At 43.1% G+C, this 17,237-nt stretch overlaps 1 protein-coding gene across 5 annotated transcripts in view; it reads right to left on the bottom strand.

Annotated features, from left to right (window-relative positions):
* DDR2 (discoidin domain receptor tyrosine kinase 2) overlaps positions 1-17,237 on the bottom strand; it is a 157,081-nt gene that overhangs the window by 12,754 nt on the left and 127,090 nt on the right. For all 5 annotated transcript variants that reach the window (XM_040460990.1, XM_040460993.1, XM_040460991.1 and 2 more), the window contains 7 exons: positions 15,946-16,129; positions 11,181-11,424; positions 9,190-9,252; positions 8,209-8,339; positions 5,481-5,691; positions 3,633-3,856; positions 2,096-2,223 (listed from right to left, as the gene is read on the bottom strand). In XM_040460990.1, the coding sequence (XP_040316924.1) occupies positions 2,096-2,223; positions 3,633-3,856; positions 5,481-5,691; positions 8,209-8,339; positions 9,190-9,252; positions 11,181-11,424; positions 15,946-16,129 (1,185 nt within the window). The remainder of the gene's footprint in view (positions 1-2,095; positions 2,224-3,632; positions 3,857-5,480; positions 5,692-8,208; positions 8,340-9,189; positions 9,253-11,180; positions 11,425-15,945; positions 16,130-17,237) is intronic.

The raw sequence follows: 17,237 nt of genomic DNA on the forward strand, positions 1-17,237 counted from the left end.
CCCTCTTCAACTGAAATCTTTTGGAGAACACGAACCATGATCTGCTCACATTTGAATCCCTAGAACCTGACAGAAGGCCCACCACACAGAAAATGGTTACCACTTGGCTGAATCGAATACACGCTGCTAACAACGAGTCTGCGAAATGAAACTTTTCACTGGTAATCGTATCTTAAGTGCCCTGGGGATTTATCTTCTTAAAAAGCCAGGGAGTCACTCTATGAATAAAGCAAAGAAATCTTTTATAAAGTGAATAATTATCCTCTGGTTTATCTGATCATTCTTTTCTTTTTCCCCCCTCATACTGGCTTTTCCTGATACAGGGCACACCAGCAGTCAGTCACAACACACACTGAGTAGCCCGTTCAAAACAGAGCTGTTGAAAGCTCAGGGTGGTAATGTGGGGTCATTTCAAAAACAGCACTCGTGTGGCCAAGACCGTTAACTGATTGAGTACTTAGTGACAACCACCCTTGAGTCACAAAGTGGGCTATCACCTTCCCAGTAACAATAGCTGCGTTAGTGAGACCACTGGCCCACGTTCTGGAAACTATCGGAGCAGAGGAGTCATCTCCAGTGAGTTTTCTAGGAACCTGGACTGGCAGTCATATCGTGTTAATATAACACCCTTGAAATCAATGTAGTCGTGATGTGAAACCTGCTCTCTTGGATTCCCCCTCCATTCCAAACCAGGGGTTTCCATGGCTTTGGGGGGCGGGGCAGAGCCTACGTCACCCATCACTGCTAAAGTGCAGTGGGTACAGGAGGAGAAACACCAAACCTCGCCAACCAAAACAGTGGGCAAAGGCTTTGTCACATCCTACGCTTTCTTCCTCTTGCCACTCTCTCCAATCATGTGCTAAGGCCAATATAAAGAATATTCCATCTCTCTAAGGGAGGCAGAGGATGTCATCAGTGCATACTGATGTCCTTAAGATTGAAATTCTCAGGGGCGCCTGGGTGGCTCAGTCCGTTGAGCATCTGACTTCGGCTCGGGTCATGATCTCACGGCTCGTGAATTCAAGCCGCGTGTGGGGTTCTGTGCTGACAGCTCAGAGCCTGGAGCCTGCTTTGGATTCTGTGTCTCCCTCTCTCTCTGTCCCTCCCCCGCTTGCTCTCTCTCTCTCTGTCTCTCTCAAGAATAAACATAAAAAAAAAAAAAAAGATTGAAATTCTCACAGTTGAAATTCCAGTTTTGTTCCCTCACCTTTCTTCATTCCACATCCTGTCCATTGCAACACTTTTAGTGAAACTCTACCACCACTCGTGGAATTGACAATAATTTGGGGAATAGGAATAGTAAGTTTTCTCTCACTGTGAGTATCAGTGAGACTAATCGAGTCAACACAAATGGGAAAATACATACGTTACCCAGATGTGCAGACTTCTCTGAGACACAGACAACCAGCTTTCAACCAGCACGCCTCCCTGGGTGAGGATTAACTCACCATTACTGTAATGGAAAGGCTGTCAGACAACGGAGTATGGCTGGAAACTGCAATTTATGTGGCAAAGGATCCAAGAGACTATTAGCCAGTTTGGGAAACAGCTAAAAGGACTGTGGATCCTTTTGCTTTGAGGTCCATGGATACTTTTCCAAGTAGAGGTAGCTTCTCATTTGGGGGGTTGCTGGACACAGAAGAGAAGAAGCATAAAAGAGAAAAAAAAGGGATGAGAAAGTAAGTAGAGATGCGAAAAAAGGAGAACGGAAGAGACTCAGCAAGAGAGATGTGTGTGAACGTGGAAGTCTGCCAAGACGTGGTAATGACATTCAGGAGTATGTCTGTGCATAACCATGGCAGGAGCAAATATTCAGGCTGTTGTGTGTGTTGGGAAGTACAGCTCTGTGCAGAAGGAGTTAGGAGGTAAATAGGTAGCTAATTCGATGGATGGTGGGCATTTGCGTCTGCCAGGGATGGAGGGGAGAGGAGACGAGGGCGACAGCCCATCAGAAAAATAAAGCGTAACAGTGACAGGTGAGGCAGCTCACAGACCTTCCCATCTCAAAAGAAAAAATTGCTCAAAGGTTTCCAGGGGTGTTCCTGATCCCGAAGGTGAAATACATAAAGGAGAATTCAAAATGCAGACCACAGACCTGGCATTCTTGTTGGCATCTGCTCGGAGCATTTTCACGGCCACCAGGACAGGCTGGTTGGCACTGACATCTAGGGCAAAATCTTTGTCTTTGAACTTTTCCATCCCCTCCACTTCACAGAGATGAACCTAGACAAAAGTCACCTACTTTCAGCATCATCGTTTCTCCTGAAGACGCCTCAGTGCTCTTGCTGGGCATTTCCTGGAGACAAGCTAACTCTTAACAACTCCAGTAAAAATCATCAAGAGACTGTTAAGATACGTGTGACACACCTTTAATTCAAGTGGTTGACACACACAACAGTAAAGTACCCAGCTGATATGATACGTTACTGCTTTGTGAAAGAAACATACATTGATTGGAACATTAAATATGTCAACGAATCTACAACATGATATTTTATTACAGCACAGTCCATTATAAAATGTCACTTGGCATAAATGCTCCAACTTTGACTCAAGGGAGTTTAGTTAGCGGATCATACAAAACACATGGCAATCTCCTCTCTAAGTCATCCTTTGGTATGGCATCAGCAATGTAAGTAACCCCGATGTATTATCAACAGCGTAACGAGCCTGTGTTTTCAACCCAGGGGACAGAATGAGTACCTACAACATCACAAACAGATGCCGTGGACCCTTCTACCCCCACCAACACCAAACCTACCCAAGGGTAGAGCGCCACCCATACTGAAAACCAATAACACATTCTTATATTTCATTTAGAGTTCAGATGGCACTGTTGAAGTGCCTATTGCCACTTAAATCATGGCTTGGAATTCTCAGAAGGTTCATGTGACCGATGGAAGAGTGCAAAGTCACTATTACGTGCATCACTCGGAGGGCAATTGGCAAGAGTGCTCCTCCTTATCTCAGTTGGCAGTTCATTCCCTGGTGGCTGATTCTGGGACTAAAGTCAGGGGCGAGGTTGTTTTTGACCACTTTACACATAACTCCCATTGAAAGGAAGAAAACAAAGTGCCTATCAAGCAGCAAGATGTTCTTGGACAGTTTATAAAAGATGATCACATCTTATGGGTCCCCACCCTCTGTAACCTATCGTAAAAGTTGCTGAAAATATTGAATGTTTTTCAGGATATCTGAAGTCCAGTGACTTACTGGCTTAAAGAACAAACTGAGGGTTGATGGGGGGTGGGAGGGTGGGTGATGGGTACTGAGGAGGGCACCTATTGGGGTGAGCACTGGGTGTTGTATGGAAACCAATTTGAGAATAAATATCATATTTAAAAGATAAAATAAAATAAAATAAAATAAAATAAAATAAAATAAAATAAAATAAAATAAAATAAAAAACATTAAAAAAAAAAAACCTCCTACACAGAAATCAGAAGACCCAGGGTCTCTGTTATTTCGCAGAGATGAGGTTGACCCAACACCAGCCTTCTGAAAGACAAGGCGAGGAGAGATAAGTGAAGGAGACATTCTAGTATGAATCCACTTTGGAAAGGGGTCCTATGCTCTACTGGACAGTTTTGAGATACCAAGAACTGGAGACCCCAATGGAAGACTCAACTCACCTCCCCAAACTGGCCTTCTCCTAGCTTCTCCTTGAACGTTAGGAGTTTCCTGGGGAACTCTTCCACAGCCACGTCTTTTCCTGAAAGCAAGTCCATGGTAACAGCAGGCACTGAATAGGTGTTGCCTCCGGTTACCCCCTGCAGGTTCACAATGTCAGCCTCCGCGTAGTGGGGCGCCCCCTCGGGCCCGCTGGGCTGGGCCGGCTTTGCAACACCACTGCAGCCTGGGAAGACATGGGCAATGAGTCTTACTCCAAGGGGCATCTTGACAGGGAGACTGGGAGGCGCCCCCAAGATCTCCCACCATACCCCATGCCATTGTCATTTGGAGAATGGCTCCTCTAGAGACTCTTTCTTAGGGCCTTTGGAATGTAGACCATCATCTTCTCTCTTATTCTTTTCAAACTGCATGATCACCAACAACCTCCTTGGCTAATCTTATGGGATTGTGGTGAAGCTATAGGCCACTTCATGCACTGTAAGGGCAGGAGTATTAAAGTTTGAAGATTTAATCACGTTTCTTTAATTTTAAGACACCATCATTGATTTAATAACCTATATTAGGGATTTAAAAAACTTTCTGATTATATGATCTAGTTTAAGATATATCCTTCCTTAAAAAATAAGCATTACAGGACACCTGGGTGGCTCAGTGGGTTGAGCGTCCGACTCTTGATTTTGGTTCAGACAGTGATCTCATGGTTCATAAGATCGAGCCTGTTAGGCTCCACACTGCTTGGAATGCTCTCTCTTTCCCTCTCTCTCCACCTCTCCTTCTCACTCACTAGCTCATTCTCTCTCTCTCTCCCAAAATAAATAAACTTTAAAAAATTAAAAATAAACATTAAAACATGAGGGGGGAGATGTTTTAAGACTTTGGAAAATACATAAATTACTTTAGTTCAACCTAGGAAATAAATTCGTTTATATCCCTTATTCTTGCTATCTCTGTAAAATTGCCTGAGTTCAATGTGCTCCTTCAATGTTTGCTGTCTGCGGAATGATAAATACATGCTAGTTTCCTTCCTTCCTTTGAAAAGAGCCCTTGAAAAGCCTATGCACCCCAGTTAGTCCTGTCTACTTCTCTATCCAGCTCTTCCTGCCCCCCCCCCCCCCCCCCCCCCCAGTTCTTCTACTAACTTGGATCACTCTTCAGTTGCTGACCTTATGGAGAAGCTACTTTGAGCCCCAGCGATGACCCCAGAATCCCTTCTGATGTCACTCTGAAACACGTTAAAAAAAAACCTGGATGTGAATCAATTGGCACAGTTTTACCAAAGCAATGCTTTTACTGAAGAAAGGCAAGAAATATTTGCTGTCATAAAAATTTTTTGTATTATTCTAATAAACTTTCACCAAAGATAAATCAACAAAAATTAGATAAACTCTATTATCTAGATGGCCAAAAAAATTGGGAATTCTAGGATGTCTTTAGCTTCATGTATTTGTTTTCTCCAGGGGAAGTGCCAGCCTTGAATTTACCATGAATGATGTTTAGTAGTGGGTGAGTACCCTATCTGGGCTTCCTCATCTTCTTCCTATGGAAAATGAGGAGATCAGACTAGTTGGACTGCTTTGAGTCTTCTGGTGTTAACACTTAGGGGACACCTTTCCTCTTCTGACCTGGGGGTCCCTTCAAACACCGGCTATGTGCAGTAGTGAAGGAGAGGCGCTCAGATTAGGGTAGGAGAAGCAGCAGATCAATCTAGAAAAAGGGTGTGAACTTCTCAGGAGAATGTGGACCTCTCTCGATCAAACCAAGATTTGGTTGAGTAGGAGCAAAGCATCACACCTTCATTATCCCTGTCAAGACGTCTCCCTCATTCTCTGCCACTCGGTCATCCTCACCTGACTCTTCCTCCCCCGGTGCAAATTCTGGGAGTTTTCGTATCAGCCTCGATGGCTCCTGGTAGTCAGGGCGAAGGGGAAAGATGCGATCATAAGTGGAATTGGACTCCTGCTCACTTGGCGATGAGGAGCGGTTGTTGTTGAACATGCTGGACTCACTGGGCAGGGACAGGCTGACTGTCATTTCATCATCCAGCATCCTCCTGGAAGCCTGAAGGAGAAGGATAGGGAAGGCAAGTTGGCAGAAGGGGGATCATCACTTCCTCCTCTCCTCAAACCCAGCTCTTTCACTCAGCTGAGATACCTCTCTGTTACTCTTAAACTCTCGAAGCACCACAGGTGACAGGATAAGGCACAGTCTGGTTCCACAAATGCCTGTGTCATAGAAATTTAGAATAATCCTTCATTGTGTCAAGGCAGAATCTGACATCTGAACTTCCATGCTGCCAACATTCATTAGCTTTCACTGAAGCACTTAGAAGCGTTATTTACGTGACACTAGAAGAACCCCTCAGTAGCCAATCAAAGATCTTCTCAATCTTGCAGAGTTTTTGATGTTCTATTAAATAATAGATTTTTGCAGACTTATCCTTCAACTGGTTTGATTTTGCGTAGACATACACTAAAATGCTCATTCAGTCAACAAACGTGCTGCAACATGATGGGTTTGCAGTCCACCTGATCACTCTGACCCTGTAGGTTAGGATAATATGTCCTCAATCCTTCATTTTTACTAGCCAAAAATAAAATGGCTGCAGAATGGGAAAGAAAAGCCCTGAGGATACTGAGGTGAATTACACCTGGTAAAGAGAGAGGAAGATGAAAATAACAAATTGTTTTGGCATCCTGTTCAATGTGACCTACCTGCTCCTTCCAAAGGAAAATGCCAGAATCTGAATTATGTGACTATTTGGATCTGAACATGTAAAATGTTCCACTCCACTCCAACAAACACACTTTGGTTGCTCAGGAGAAACTTAGATGTCTGCTTCATCCCCTAGACTGAAAAGTCCTTTGTTGCAGCAACATCCTCGATACTGCATGGGATCTAGCACATAGTAGGTACTCAGTAAATATGGGTTAACTCTCTCAAAGAAACAATGACACCACCAAAAGTATCCTACAAGTAATGCTTAGTCTAAAGCTATTTTGAGTAATGTTTCTTGGAATATATGTGCATGCTTAAGGGTTTTACACACACACACACACACACACACACACACACACACACAAATTCTGTCCCCAGGAAGAAATCTTGGGTCATTCAAGAGCATCCAGAGTTATCTTACTAGGATATACAGGGTTAGAAAGGATTTCTTGAAGGACCAAGTTAAATATTCCAGGGCAAAATTTTTCCTCTCGCTTTTACTTAAAGAGTCTCCAATCTGACAGTCATCTTCCAACCCATGAACATATTCCAATTAGACTCAGAAGAAAGACCCAGAGAAGTCCAGTAAATTCTGGTTCCAATAAAGAAAGAAATAGCTCATAGAGTATAGAACACAGACTCCCTCTTCCCAAAGAAAATGCAGTCATAACAAATTACTCAAGGACATACAGTAGCTTCCAGCTGTCCCATGAATCTCTAGTCCACCAGCTTCTACTACCACCAGTACTCTTTGCTGCCCCTCATCCTGAATCTAGACACCCAGTAGGTTCCAGCATTCTAGAAGAAAGAAGGTTTTAACATTGCCTTATCATGCCTCACAGCTCAGAACTTCTACAACATCTCACGGTCCACATCCCTTTGAACTCATTGATCAAGTGAAGACGTCCACGGCCAAATGTAGACATATGTAATCATCAGCAGACCCCAAGAGCATCAGATGCTTAGCAGGAGTGCCCAGAAAGCTGTTATCTGGCCTTAGGAAACCAAAGAAAGTCATAGATATTCCATCTTTGGTGGAATGTACATATTTTGGAAGAAAAACGTCAACAAATTTCAAGATGGGAATGAGCATAGAAAATAGGATACCAGTTGTATGACCTTGAGCACGTCACATTTTCTCAACAGAAAAACAGTTCAATATAACTACTCTGCCCAGCTCACTGGAAGTATTCATTGAGGTTCAAGTAAAATAATACACGTGAAAAAAGTCCTTGCAGACTGTCAAGTATTAGACAAATGTATAAAAAATTACTCAGATAATTTAGACTGGACGAAACAAATCTGAAGAGGGACTCAGAAAGATGCGTCATCATAACTTCCAAGTACACAAAGAAGTAGGAATAAGATTACAAGAAACTTGGCTTGGATATTAATGAGGCTGAATGTTTTTCTGCACACACACACACACACACACACACACACAAATGTAAACTGTAACGGAAGGGAAGGAATAGCATTATCAGAAGTTTCGCCTAGGTGTTTTTAATTCAAAAATTAAAAATATATATACAGATTCCTGCACTCCCCCCTGCCAAACCCAGTGAATCAAAACCTTCAAGGGAGATGCTTGAGTTGAGATTCAATGTATTAGGAAGAGTTTTCTGAGTTTTCTAGGGAGGTTCCAAACTCTCCATTCCAAATATGAGAAAATGGACTTAGCTTGTTCTTTTCTGACTCCTTTCAATAACAAGCGTCTCCACTCCCAGGCTTCTTAGTAGCCCCAGTTAATGCTCTAAGCATTTACAAGTTCTTATAGTTTGCCATTTTCTCCTAGGGCAACAGTGGCTTAGGCAAGGGTGGGGTAGGTTCCTATCCCATGACTGTTCTGCATTTCCTCACCTTCTCCAGCATCTTCTGCCAGAACTGCCTCCAGAGGATGATGACAATGATGGCCAGGAGGATGAAGATAATGGCCACCAAGCAGCCGATCAGGATCCGAGTGTTGCTGTCATCGACTTTAAGCATTGGATCTGGCATCAGGAAAAGAAAGATGGAGAACACCATCATCTTATGGGGCAAGGCAAGGCATGAAGGACTGGACCAGAGACAGGGAGGTAGAAACTCTTCCTTCAGGATAATTCTGCAAGATGCCACCTCAACGCTTCTGCTTCGTTTGGGTCTTGCTACTCACGTAGTACTTCGCTTCTACACTGTACAGGCCTCCTCCTTGGGACAGTAGCCTTCTCCTCCTCACCTATCAGACTGGATAATGGAGAGGTTTTGCATTCATCCTCAAATTTTGTTCCTTTATTACCATTGCCTGGATCTACTGGCCCCCAATCATACCTTGTGAAAAACAGGTGAAGAGCCAGTTTCACCCTTCTCATTCTGTGAAGCACGCCAAGGTAGCTGAGAGTTCTCTTTGGAGACGCTCAATCACCTGTATTTCCCAGATTGCTACTCATATGACCGGTGACCATCTGAGGCGCTGGACACGCTTTTGCATGTATCTCCAATTAGAGAGACTAGCATTTTGTTTAATGACTTCCATCCATTCACTGAGATCCCCACTATGGGTCTTACTCAGAAATGTCCCTTCCCGTGTTTCTGTTCCAAGCAACCTGAACTTTCATGAAGCCACTGGAGCAACTCCAGACTCTCCTTTAGCTGAAGAGTCACATGGAACGGCAGTGAGAAGAGTGAGTTGGGGGTCCTTTACTTTGGAGGTGGACTGGCCTACCTTCCCAGAGCTACTCTTCATCCAAAGCCACCTGGTATAAAGCCTCCTACGCAGACAGTTAGGCCCTTGCGAATCTCCGCCCATCTCCATCCTCTGAAGACACCCTCAGTTGACCTTTTGTAACTAGAGATCACACATACCATAGGTTGTGGGCGCCACAGGTGAGGTAGGCAGGGCTCCAGAGTTGTTGTACATGGCCGCATCTGTTACAAAAGAAGGGTGAGTCAGAGCAGGGGAGAAGACAGTGAAGTAGTGGTTTTTCTGGAGGTAGATTGTGACCTAGCACATGGTGAAATCCATTTAGTGGGTTGCCACCGGGCTTTCTCAAAAATGAAATCATATAATATTCTAAATTTAAAAATCACCACTCATCTATATAGTAAGGGCAACTCTTGTTTTGTGAAATGTTTGTTGCAGTGACACTGGCTGCCATGGTACAAAAAAGTTTAAGGAATAGTGGTTCAGAGGGCTGTGACCACACATTATCATAAAGCACGCACAGGAATTCAGACGCAAATTCAGCAAGATGTGGAGAGAATACAGTGGGTGAGTGGGCATGGGGTAGACAGTGCTAAGAGGCTCTTTCCTTCAAGGAAACTGTTTGCAACTGATTAAACATATTGAATTTATAAAAATGCAACGAGTGCATAATGATACCAAAAAAAAAAAAAAAACAACTATGAAAAACAAAACAAAACTCATTAGACATTATCAGAAGTTGCTAGGGCATCAACTCTGAAAAGAGAAAAAATTAATCGTGTATCCTGTCCTTCCAATGTAAACTGTATTTCAGGGTAAGCAAGTTCATGAGGAACAGTTCTACTAATCTGAAGAAATTCAGCTAATAAATGCCGAAGGAATGCAAGAATTAGAATCCCTAATGAAATAAATAATTCAAGCAGTGGTCATCAGTTCATGGAGACAACCTGAGCCCAGAAATTAATCTTAGCACCACTAAAGGTGAGAGAATCTAATATTACATCCCCATGATGGGGTTGAACATAAAGGACACCACCCTATCTATGACAAATTCTTGACAAAAAGAAATATCGAACTTGAATCAAATTAGCCTGTAGATATCACCTCCAGTCTATTGGAATGACAAAAGATAGAAGCTCTGGAAAATGACATCAAAGAAAGCAATCAGTCAAACCAGAATGGATGTTTTTAAAAGGACTGTTTTATATTAAAAGAGACACTTAGGAACATAATAAAGAAAATCTTCCAAGAGGACCTTATTTGGATCCTAATTCAATCAAGCCAGCTGTAGTTGCAGACAACATTAGACGTATCTATGATTGTCTATTAGATAATACTAACAAATTAGATTATATTAGATAATATTAAGGAATTACATACTAAGAAATGCTGTTAGATGTTATAATGCTCTAAGCTTACAAGGCATCATGTTTAAAAAGACGATGTTGGGGCGCCTGGGTGGCGCAGTCGGTTAAGCGTCCGACTTCAGCCAGGTCACGATCTCGCGGTCCGTGAGTTCGAGCCCCGCGTCAGGCTCTGGACTGATGGCTCAGAGCCTGGAGCCTGTTTCCGATTCTGTGTCTCCCTCTCTCTCTGCCCCTCCCCCGTTCATGCTCTGTCTCTCTCTGTCCCAAAAATAAATTAAAAAAACGTTGGAAAAAAAAAAAAAAGACGATGTTATTTTCTTTGACGTATTCTCAAATGTTTAGTAATGAAATCAAAAAATATCTCAGATTTGCTTAAAATATGACAGCAAAAGGGAGAGACAGATAAAACAAGCATGGAAAAACATCAGTGGTTAGTATGGCTGAGTGACTGACCAGTGGGGTTCACTGTTCTCTTTACTTCTGTGTATATTTAGAAATTCTTACTTAAATGTTTTAAGAGTGTGCTTCCCCTTAGCTGGCTTGATTGATATAGCTTTAACACATTGGACTCTCACGCTTTAATGCTTTATTTTACATGCCTCTTGGACAATATGGGAGAGCCCAGTAAATATTCTAGTCACACAGAAGATTCTTCTGTCTGTCGACGAGGACCCGCCGTGCAACCCTCTTTCTCAGAGACCCGCCACCCTCCTCCATCACCACCCGACCCCCATGTCCACAGGAGAACCCCCGCCCCCCCCCCCCCCCCCCCGCCAGCTCCCAACCTGATTGGAAGGTGATCTCACTGAACATCATCCAGGTGTCAGCAAAATGGTACTGGCACTTGATGGCGCTGGCCATGCGGTGGTGGAGGGGCACCGTGACAAAGCGAGCGCTGGGGTTGACGTCGTCCAGGACAAGGGGGAAGGACACGGCGTTAGGTTCCCACTCATTGGCTTCAGAGCGGAAGTAGCACTGCACCTCCTTGAAAATCTTCACACCTTTAGCAAACATGTTGTTGCAGTGCACCTGACAGGGAAAGAGGCCCGTAAGTGACAGGCTGGCTCTAATAAGTGGCATGGGGACAACCTAACCCAACAAAATCCTAGCCCTGCCGGTTTCTCTGAGCACTGCCCTTGGTGGGTAGTTGGTGCTCTGCTGTCTTTTGGATCTACCCCTCCAGGAACTTCAGAGCGTGTGGCATATCGGTCTGCTCCTCCAACACCACGGTGGCTCCCCAGTCACCTCTCTGCACCTGTGTGCCCCTGACCACCTCATTTCCTGTTGCCTCATCTGCTAAATGAGGGCTGGACCAGCCTCCCCTTGGGTCCTTCCTTGCCCTTAACACCCCCAAGTCTCTAATCCTCTCCAGCCCACTTGTCGTCCACCCAGAATCAAGCTATTCTGAACTGAGGTGAGGGGAGCCCGCCCTCCTCCTTCCTCCCAGGTACATGCTAAAGCCAGTCCACTCCTTCTAACAGGTAGTTGAGAAAGAAATAAGACGCAGTGCGAAACAAGTTCAGCTTTCTCTTTAGAAATCTCATGTCAAGTGCCACGTATTTATTAGCAGTTTTCAGCCAGGGACACAAGACTTAATTATCTATTGTAATTAAATTCAGTTTAGGGAAAGCCATTCCGATGAGGGCATGGAACTTCCTCACAGATGTTTTCTGAGATGAGAAAAGAAGGCCTTTTGGGAAGCAGCTTGTATCCTCTTGCCCTGCTGTCATGACTCTTTCACCGGGATATTTGTATGGCTTTCAAAAGGTCATAAACAAAGATCCCACAACAGTTCCTCTGGAGCACCTTGCTGTGTCTAACGTCCCTTAAAAATGGGATATGCATATTTGTAACTAGGTTAGGTCTCTTATGACAGTTCAGTGACATTTCCTCTGGCTCAGTCACACGTGGAAAATGGAGCCTTTCTGGTCACTGTCCCCTTAATTAAAAGACCTTATAGGTCAGGGGCGCCTGGGTGACTCAGTCAGTTAAGCGTCTAACTTCGGCTCAGGTCATGATCTCACGGCTTGAGTTCGAGCCCCACATCGGGCTCTGTGCTGACAGCTCAGAGCCTGGAGCCTGCTTCTGATTCTGTCTCCCTCTCTCTCTCCCCCTCCCCTGCTTGCACTCTGTCTCTGTCTCTCTCTCTCAAAACTAAATAAACATTACAAAAATAATAAAAAAAATTACAAGGCTTCATAGGTTGGAAAAGTATCATTGCCATTCTGGGAATATATTTGCTGTTTGCATTTTCATGTCTCGCTCAGGCCCCGAATTGCAACCCTTCAACTGCCTTTGACACACTCCTCTGCATTCTGGATGGCAAATACAGGACTGCCGTTCAGAGTTTATTTTCAGCTGAAGCAGCAGCAGCAATGATTATAGAAATTGTATGATCAAAGAAATGAGCAGAGATGCTCTGAAAGAATAGAATAGAATCACCTACTTGGACTTTTTATGTCCCAGTGAGCTAGGGCTCAGCTAGGTTTGACCTGCCAGTGGCCAGTCAACAACAGAACGGAGTCTAGAACCCTAAATGCCTCGTCCAGTGCTCTTGCCAATAGCATGTCACACAGCAATGGAACAAGGTGCCCCAACTTTTCCATTTGGACTTTCCCGTAAATGTTATAACGATGAAAACATCTGTTAGTACCTTCCTTGGGATGCATTAACCATTCCAGTTTATGGAGCACAAGTCAATGGAGCAAAACTAAGAAAAAAAATACCAACTACAGCTTGAATAGATTTTTCAGATCTTTTTTTTTTTTTTTTTTTTTAAATCTGCAGAGTGTTAGGGGCACCTGGGTGGCTCACTCGGTTAAGCGTCCGGCTTTGGCTCAGGTCCTGATCTCATAGTTGGTGGGTTCGAGCCCCATGTCGGGCCCTGTGCTGACAGCTCGGAGCCTGGAGCCTGCTTCGGATTCTGCATCTCTCTCTCCCTCTGCCTCTCTCTCTCTCAAAAATGAATAAACATTGAAATCTGCCAAGTGTTGGGTAAGAAGCCTGCAGGGGAGGTAATGATATATCCCACAGATGTTTGGGGAATTCTCCTAGAATGCCAATAAATAGTATAGAATTTCATTCCCCTATGGACTTACATATTTGCTTAATAAACACAAGACATTTTAAAAGTATATCAATAGGGGCGCCTGGGTGGCGCAGTCGGTTAAGCGTCCGACTTCAGCCAGGTCACGATCTCGCGGTCCGTGAGTTCGAGCCCCGCGTCGGGCTCTGGGCTGATGGCTCGGAGCCTGGAGCCTGTTTCCGATTCTGTGTCTCCCTCTCTCTCTGCCCCTCCCCCGTTCATGCTTTGTCTCTCTCTGTCCCAAAAATAAATAAACGTTGAAATAAAAAAAAGAAAAAAAAAAAAGAGAAAAAAAAAAAGGATATCAATATATGTCAATGGTATATCTTGACTACACTTCAGGGGTGGGGAAAATGAGCAGTAATTTGCCGAGAAAGCAGTAACTACTCTCTAGATGTTAGTGACCTGAAAGTCATCGTTTACATTTGATTTGTCTCAGAAAAATTAAAATATGCTAGAGACCTGTTTGGCCTAGACAGGACTGACCCTGAGTTAGCTCCTTAGAAGTTCCTGGCAACTGCTTACTGCAGAATACGCTTCTGAGTAATTTTGATGTGTGATAAATTAGTTACACAGGAGCTACGGGGGGCTCAGGAAGATCAAAGTCTATCGACTGAATATTATAACTTCATGGAGAGTTTAAAATACATTTTATTAATTGTGAGACAAAAAAACTATCCCAATGGTACATTTTTGTGAATTGATACGCATGTTCATAGGTGCATGTGGATATATCATTATTCAGCAATATAAATAAATTTTCCCTTGAGGTATATCTTTGTTACTGTGCATATGCACACCTCCCTCTCCCAGAAGAACCTGTGAAGAATAATGCGTTACACACAGTTGCACACGGTTATGTTTTATAACCGCCAAGGAGCCATCCTTCGACAATATCCAGGCAGATGGGTGAATGTTGCTCCTTCTGTCCTCATCTTAAATGTTTGTTCATTTAACTAATGGCTAGTAATCCAGTTAGGAGATATTATCACATTAACATGTGAGAGTAAACATAATAGAGTAATATAATAGAGAGGAATATAATATTATAATTATATAATAGAATAGTAATAGAATAGTATTAGAATAGACAGTACATAATAGAGTAATATAATAGTAATATAAGGAATTCATTTTATTTTTATTTCTTTTTTATATAAATTCTATATCTTTTTGACTCTGAGTTTGTGCCAAGAATAACACATTTTGATTTACTAGGGGCCCTTAATGATGACACAGATTTCCTTCTTCTGGGTCCCCAGGTCGTCCTACATACCTCCTTTTGCAAATAAATAGTGCCTTCTCCCACTGAACTGCAAACCATCCCAAGGCCGGGACCACTTCTTATTCATCCGCTTACCCCCAGAACTTAGCACAGAGCTACGTATACTTCAAATACTGTTGCTACATTAAGAACAAAGAAGAATGAATGAATTTAGGAAACAAATATTGAAATAGAGGCAGAGTTACCAATTTGTTGGCCATTAATATTCTGTACCCAGCTATTAATAGGGGAAATAACAGATAAACAGAATCCATGTGTGAGGTCAAATTCACTTGCCCACTCTCTTTCTTGGGCCTCATACTGGAATTCCTCTAAGGCTCCTTCACAGACCAGTAAGAGTTATACGTGAACCACAAAAATTTCAGGGGTCTCTCTTACATTTAACAAAAGGATTTTCTACTGCTAAGCCCCAGTTTTACTCAAGCTTAGAGTTCAGGTCAAAGGAGCTTGAAATCTAGTAAGACAACCAGACAGATGTGTTGTTGCCACAGACAAGGAAACAAAGAACTCTGGAGACAGAAGAGAAAGGAGGCTTCTAGAATGATTTCTCAGGGTTGCATGGGTAGAGGAAACAGAGTAGGGGTAGAAAATCATTCCAAAGACAAAGCACAAAATACTCAATTCTCCCATTGAGAATCAGAGCTGCAATGAGCCAGCTTTACTGATAAACGTATGTCTTGTCCCTGGGGAGCCCTAGGCAGAGCCATAAAATGATTTTCACGGGCTCTGGTTACTTTTGCTTTTGTGGGCCCTCCCTCCATAAAAAAAAAAAAAAATCAAAATCGTATTTTAAAACCGTGTTGTGAAGTAGATGAAAATCATTTTTGACCCTGTAAGTTCTTTTTTTACCCCCGATGTTAAAAGAAGTTAAAACATTTCCACAGGGCTTCAAAGTATTGTGGGCTCTAGACACTGGACCCACCGTGCCTAATGGTACCTAGACGCTGATGCTGGAACAACGACACAAAACACTGAGAAACAGCGACCTAGTCTAAGCCCCCTTTGCACAAATGAAGCAGGAAGCCCACAGAGATGAAGTGACTTGCGAGGCGCATGTAGCTAGTTGGTAGCAGAACACCCATTTGAATCCAGTTCTGCTGGCAACACCCAGGGATCTTTCTAGCATATGCCTTTTCTCACTGCCATCGTTTTGGCTTCCACCACCCCTAACTCCACTGACCTTCATGGCGGTGAAATTCCTGATGCGGTCAAATTCGAACATGATCTCGATGTAACCACTGGGGGCACTCTCGTTCCTCCAGCCCACGTAGTCATAGCCTGGCCACACGTGGTATTCATGGGTCTGAGTGAAGTCGTCTAGGCCCGACACCCCATCTGTCAGCTGGCCCAACCCTTCGGTCATGCTGCTTAGGCCAGAGGAAGAGAAGGGAGAAGGGAGAAATGAGCCTGGAATTAATTACACATTCGTGGAAGAGCCTTTACCCAGCTTCTTCACCCCGGGGTTTTGTAAGAGTTGATTATCTTGAAGGTTCGAGGATTGTGAAAAGCCCAGTATATTTTATAGTATTGACTCATTTATCCTGCATCAATGGAGAGCAAAGAATTTCGTATCAATGCATTTTACAAAGTACTTAATGCTTACTCCTTCATTAGGAAAGCTTTGAAAGAGTATTTTATCATTTTCTAAGAAAAGCTTTCTATAATCTATTGTATCCTTACCTATTCTTGCATACTGAATATAAGTTTTTCTATAATAACTCAACATTATCAAATGCATTTGATTAATCCATTAACAAGTAAATGAGGGAATGGATGGATCAATGCATAGAGTGAACACTACAGTAGACGGTAGCATTTGACCATCACCAAACAGTCCCAGAGCTTGTTGGAAAATTTTCTGACTCTCCTTTGACTGTATGTTGTCATTTTTCAGTGAATCAATTCCAGATAAGCCAGTCATGCTCTCTTCTACCCCACATCCAACAGCCCAATTTGAGTCCAACTAAAGGCGGGGGGTGGGGTGGGGGGGAAGGTGATCAATCCCAAATTTAAATACTAATTTATATGTAATTTTAATTAAATTGGTAGAATACTAGACTCATGGAATAAAAGGCATTATTTACATGAGGGTCTCAGGCATTGGATCTAGTCTTGTTTTCTAGCTTGGCAGTCTTTCCACTTCTGATTGTAAGGCTTTGCTTGATTGGTATATGGGATGATTGTGTATTTATGTCAGATTGACTATTTCAGGAACACAGAGACCTTCTTCCTTCTTTATGAAAGACAGAGCAAGGAACTTCTGGAACTTCTCTCTCCTCAAGCTCTGCCTTTCAAGATTTAAACGATGAATCAGGAGTCTCCCAAGTGAAGAAACTGGGATACTCACCCTCAAGCGATAATGCATGCACCCCTTGAGGTTATATAAAAGTTGTGAATTTACAAAAAAAATAATTGAGTGATTACGCCAGCCTTACAGATACGCTTTGTTTGTTCATTGAAAAATGTTTGGCA

This window comes from Herpailurus yagouaroundi, unplaced genomic scaffold (assembly GCF_014898765.1).
Source record: "Herpailurus yagouaroundi ecotype Mexico unplaced genomic scaffold, PumYag 253, whole genome shotgun sequence".
NCBI classification, from domain to species: domain Eukaryota; kingdom Metazoa; phylum Chordata; class Mammalia; order Carnivora; family Felidae; genus Herpailurus; species Herpailurus yagouaroundi.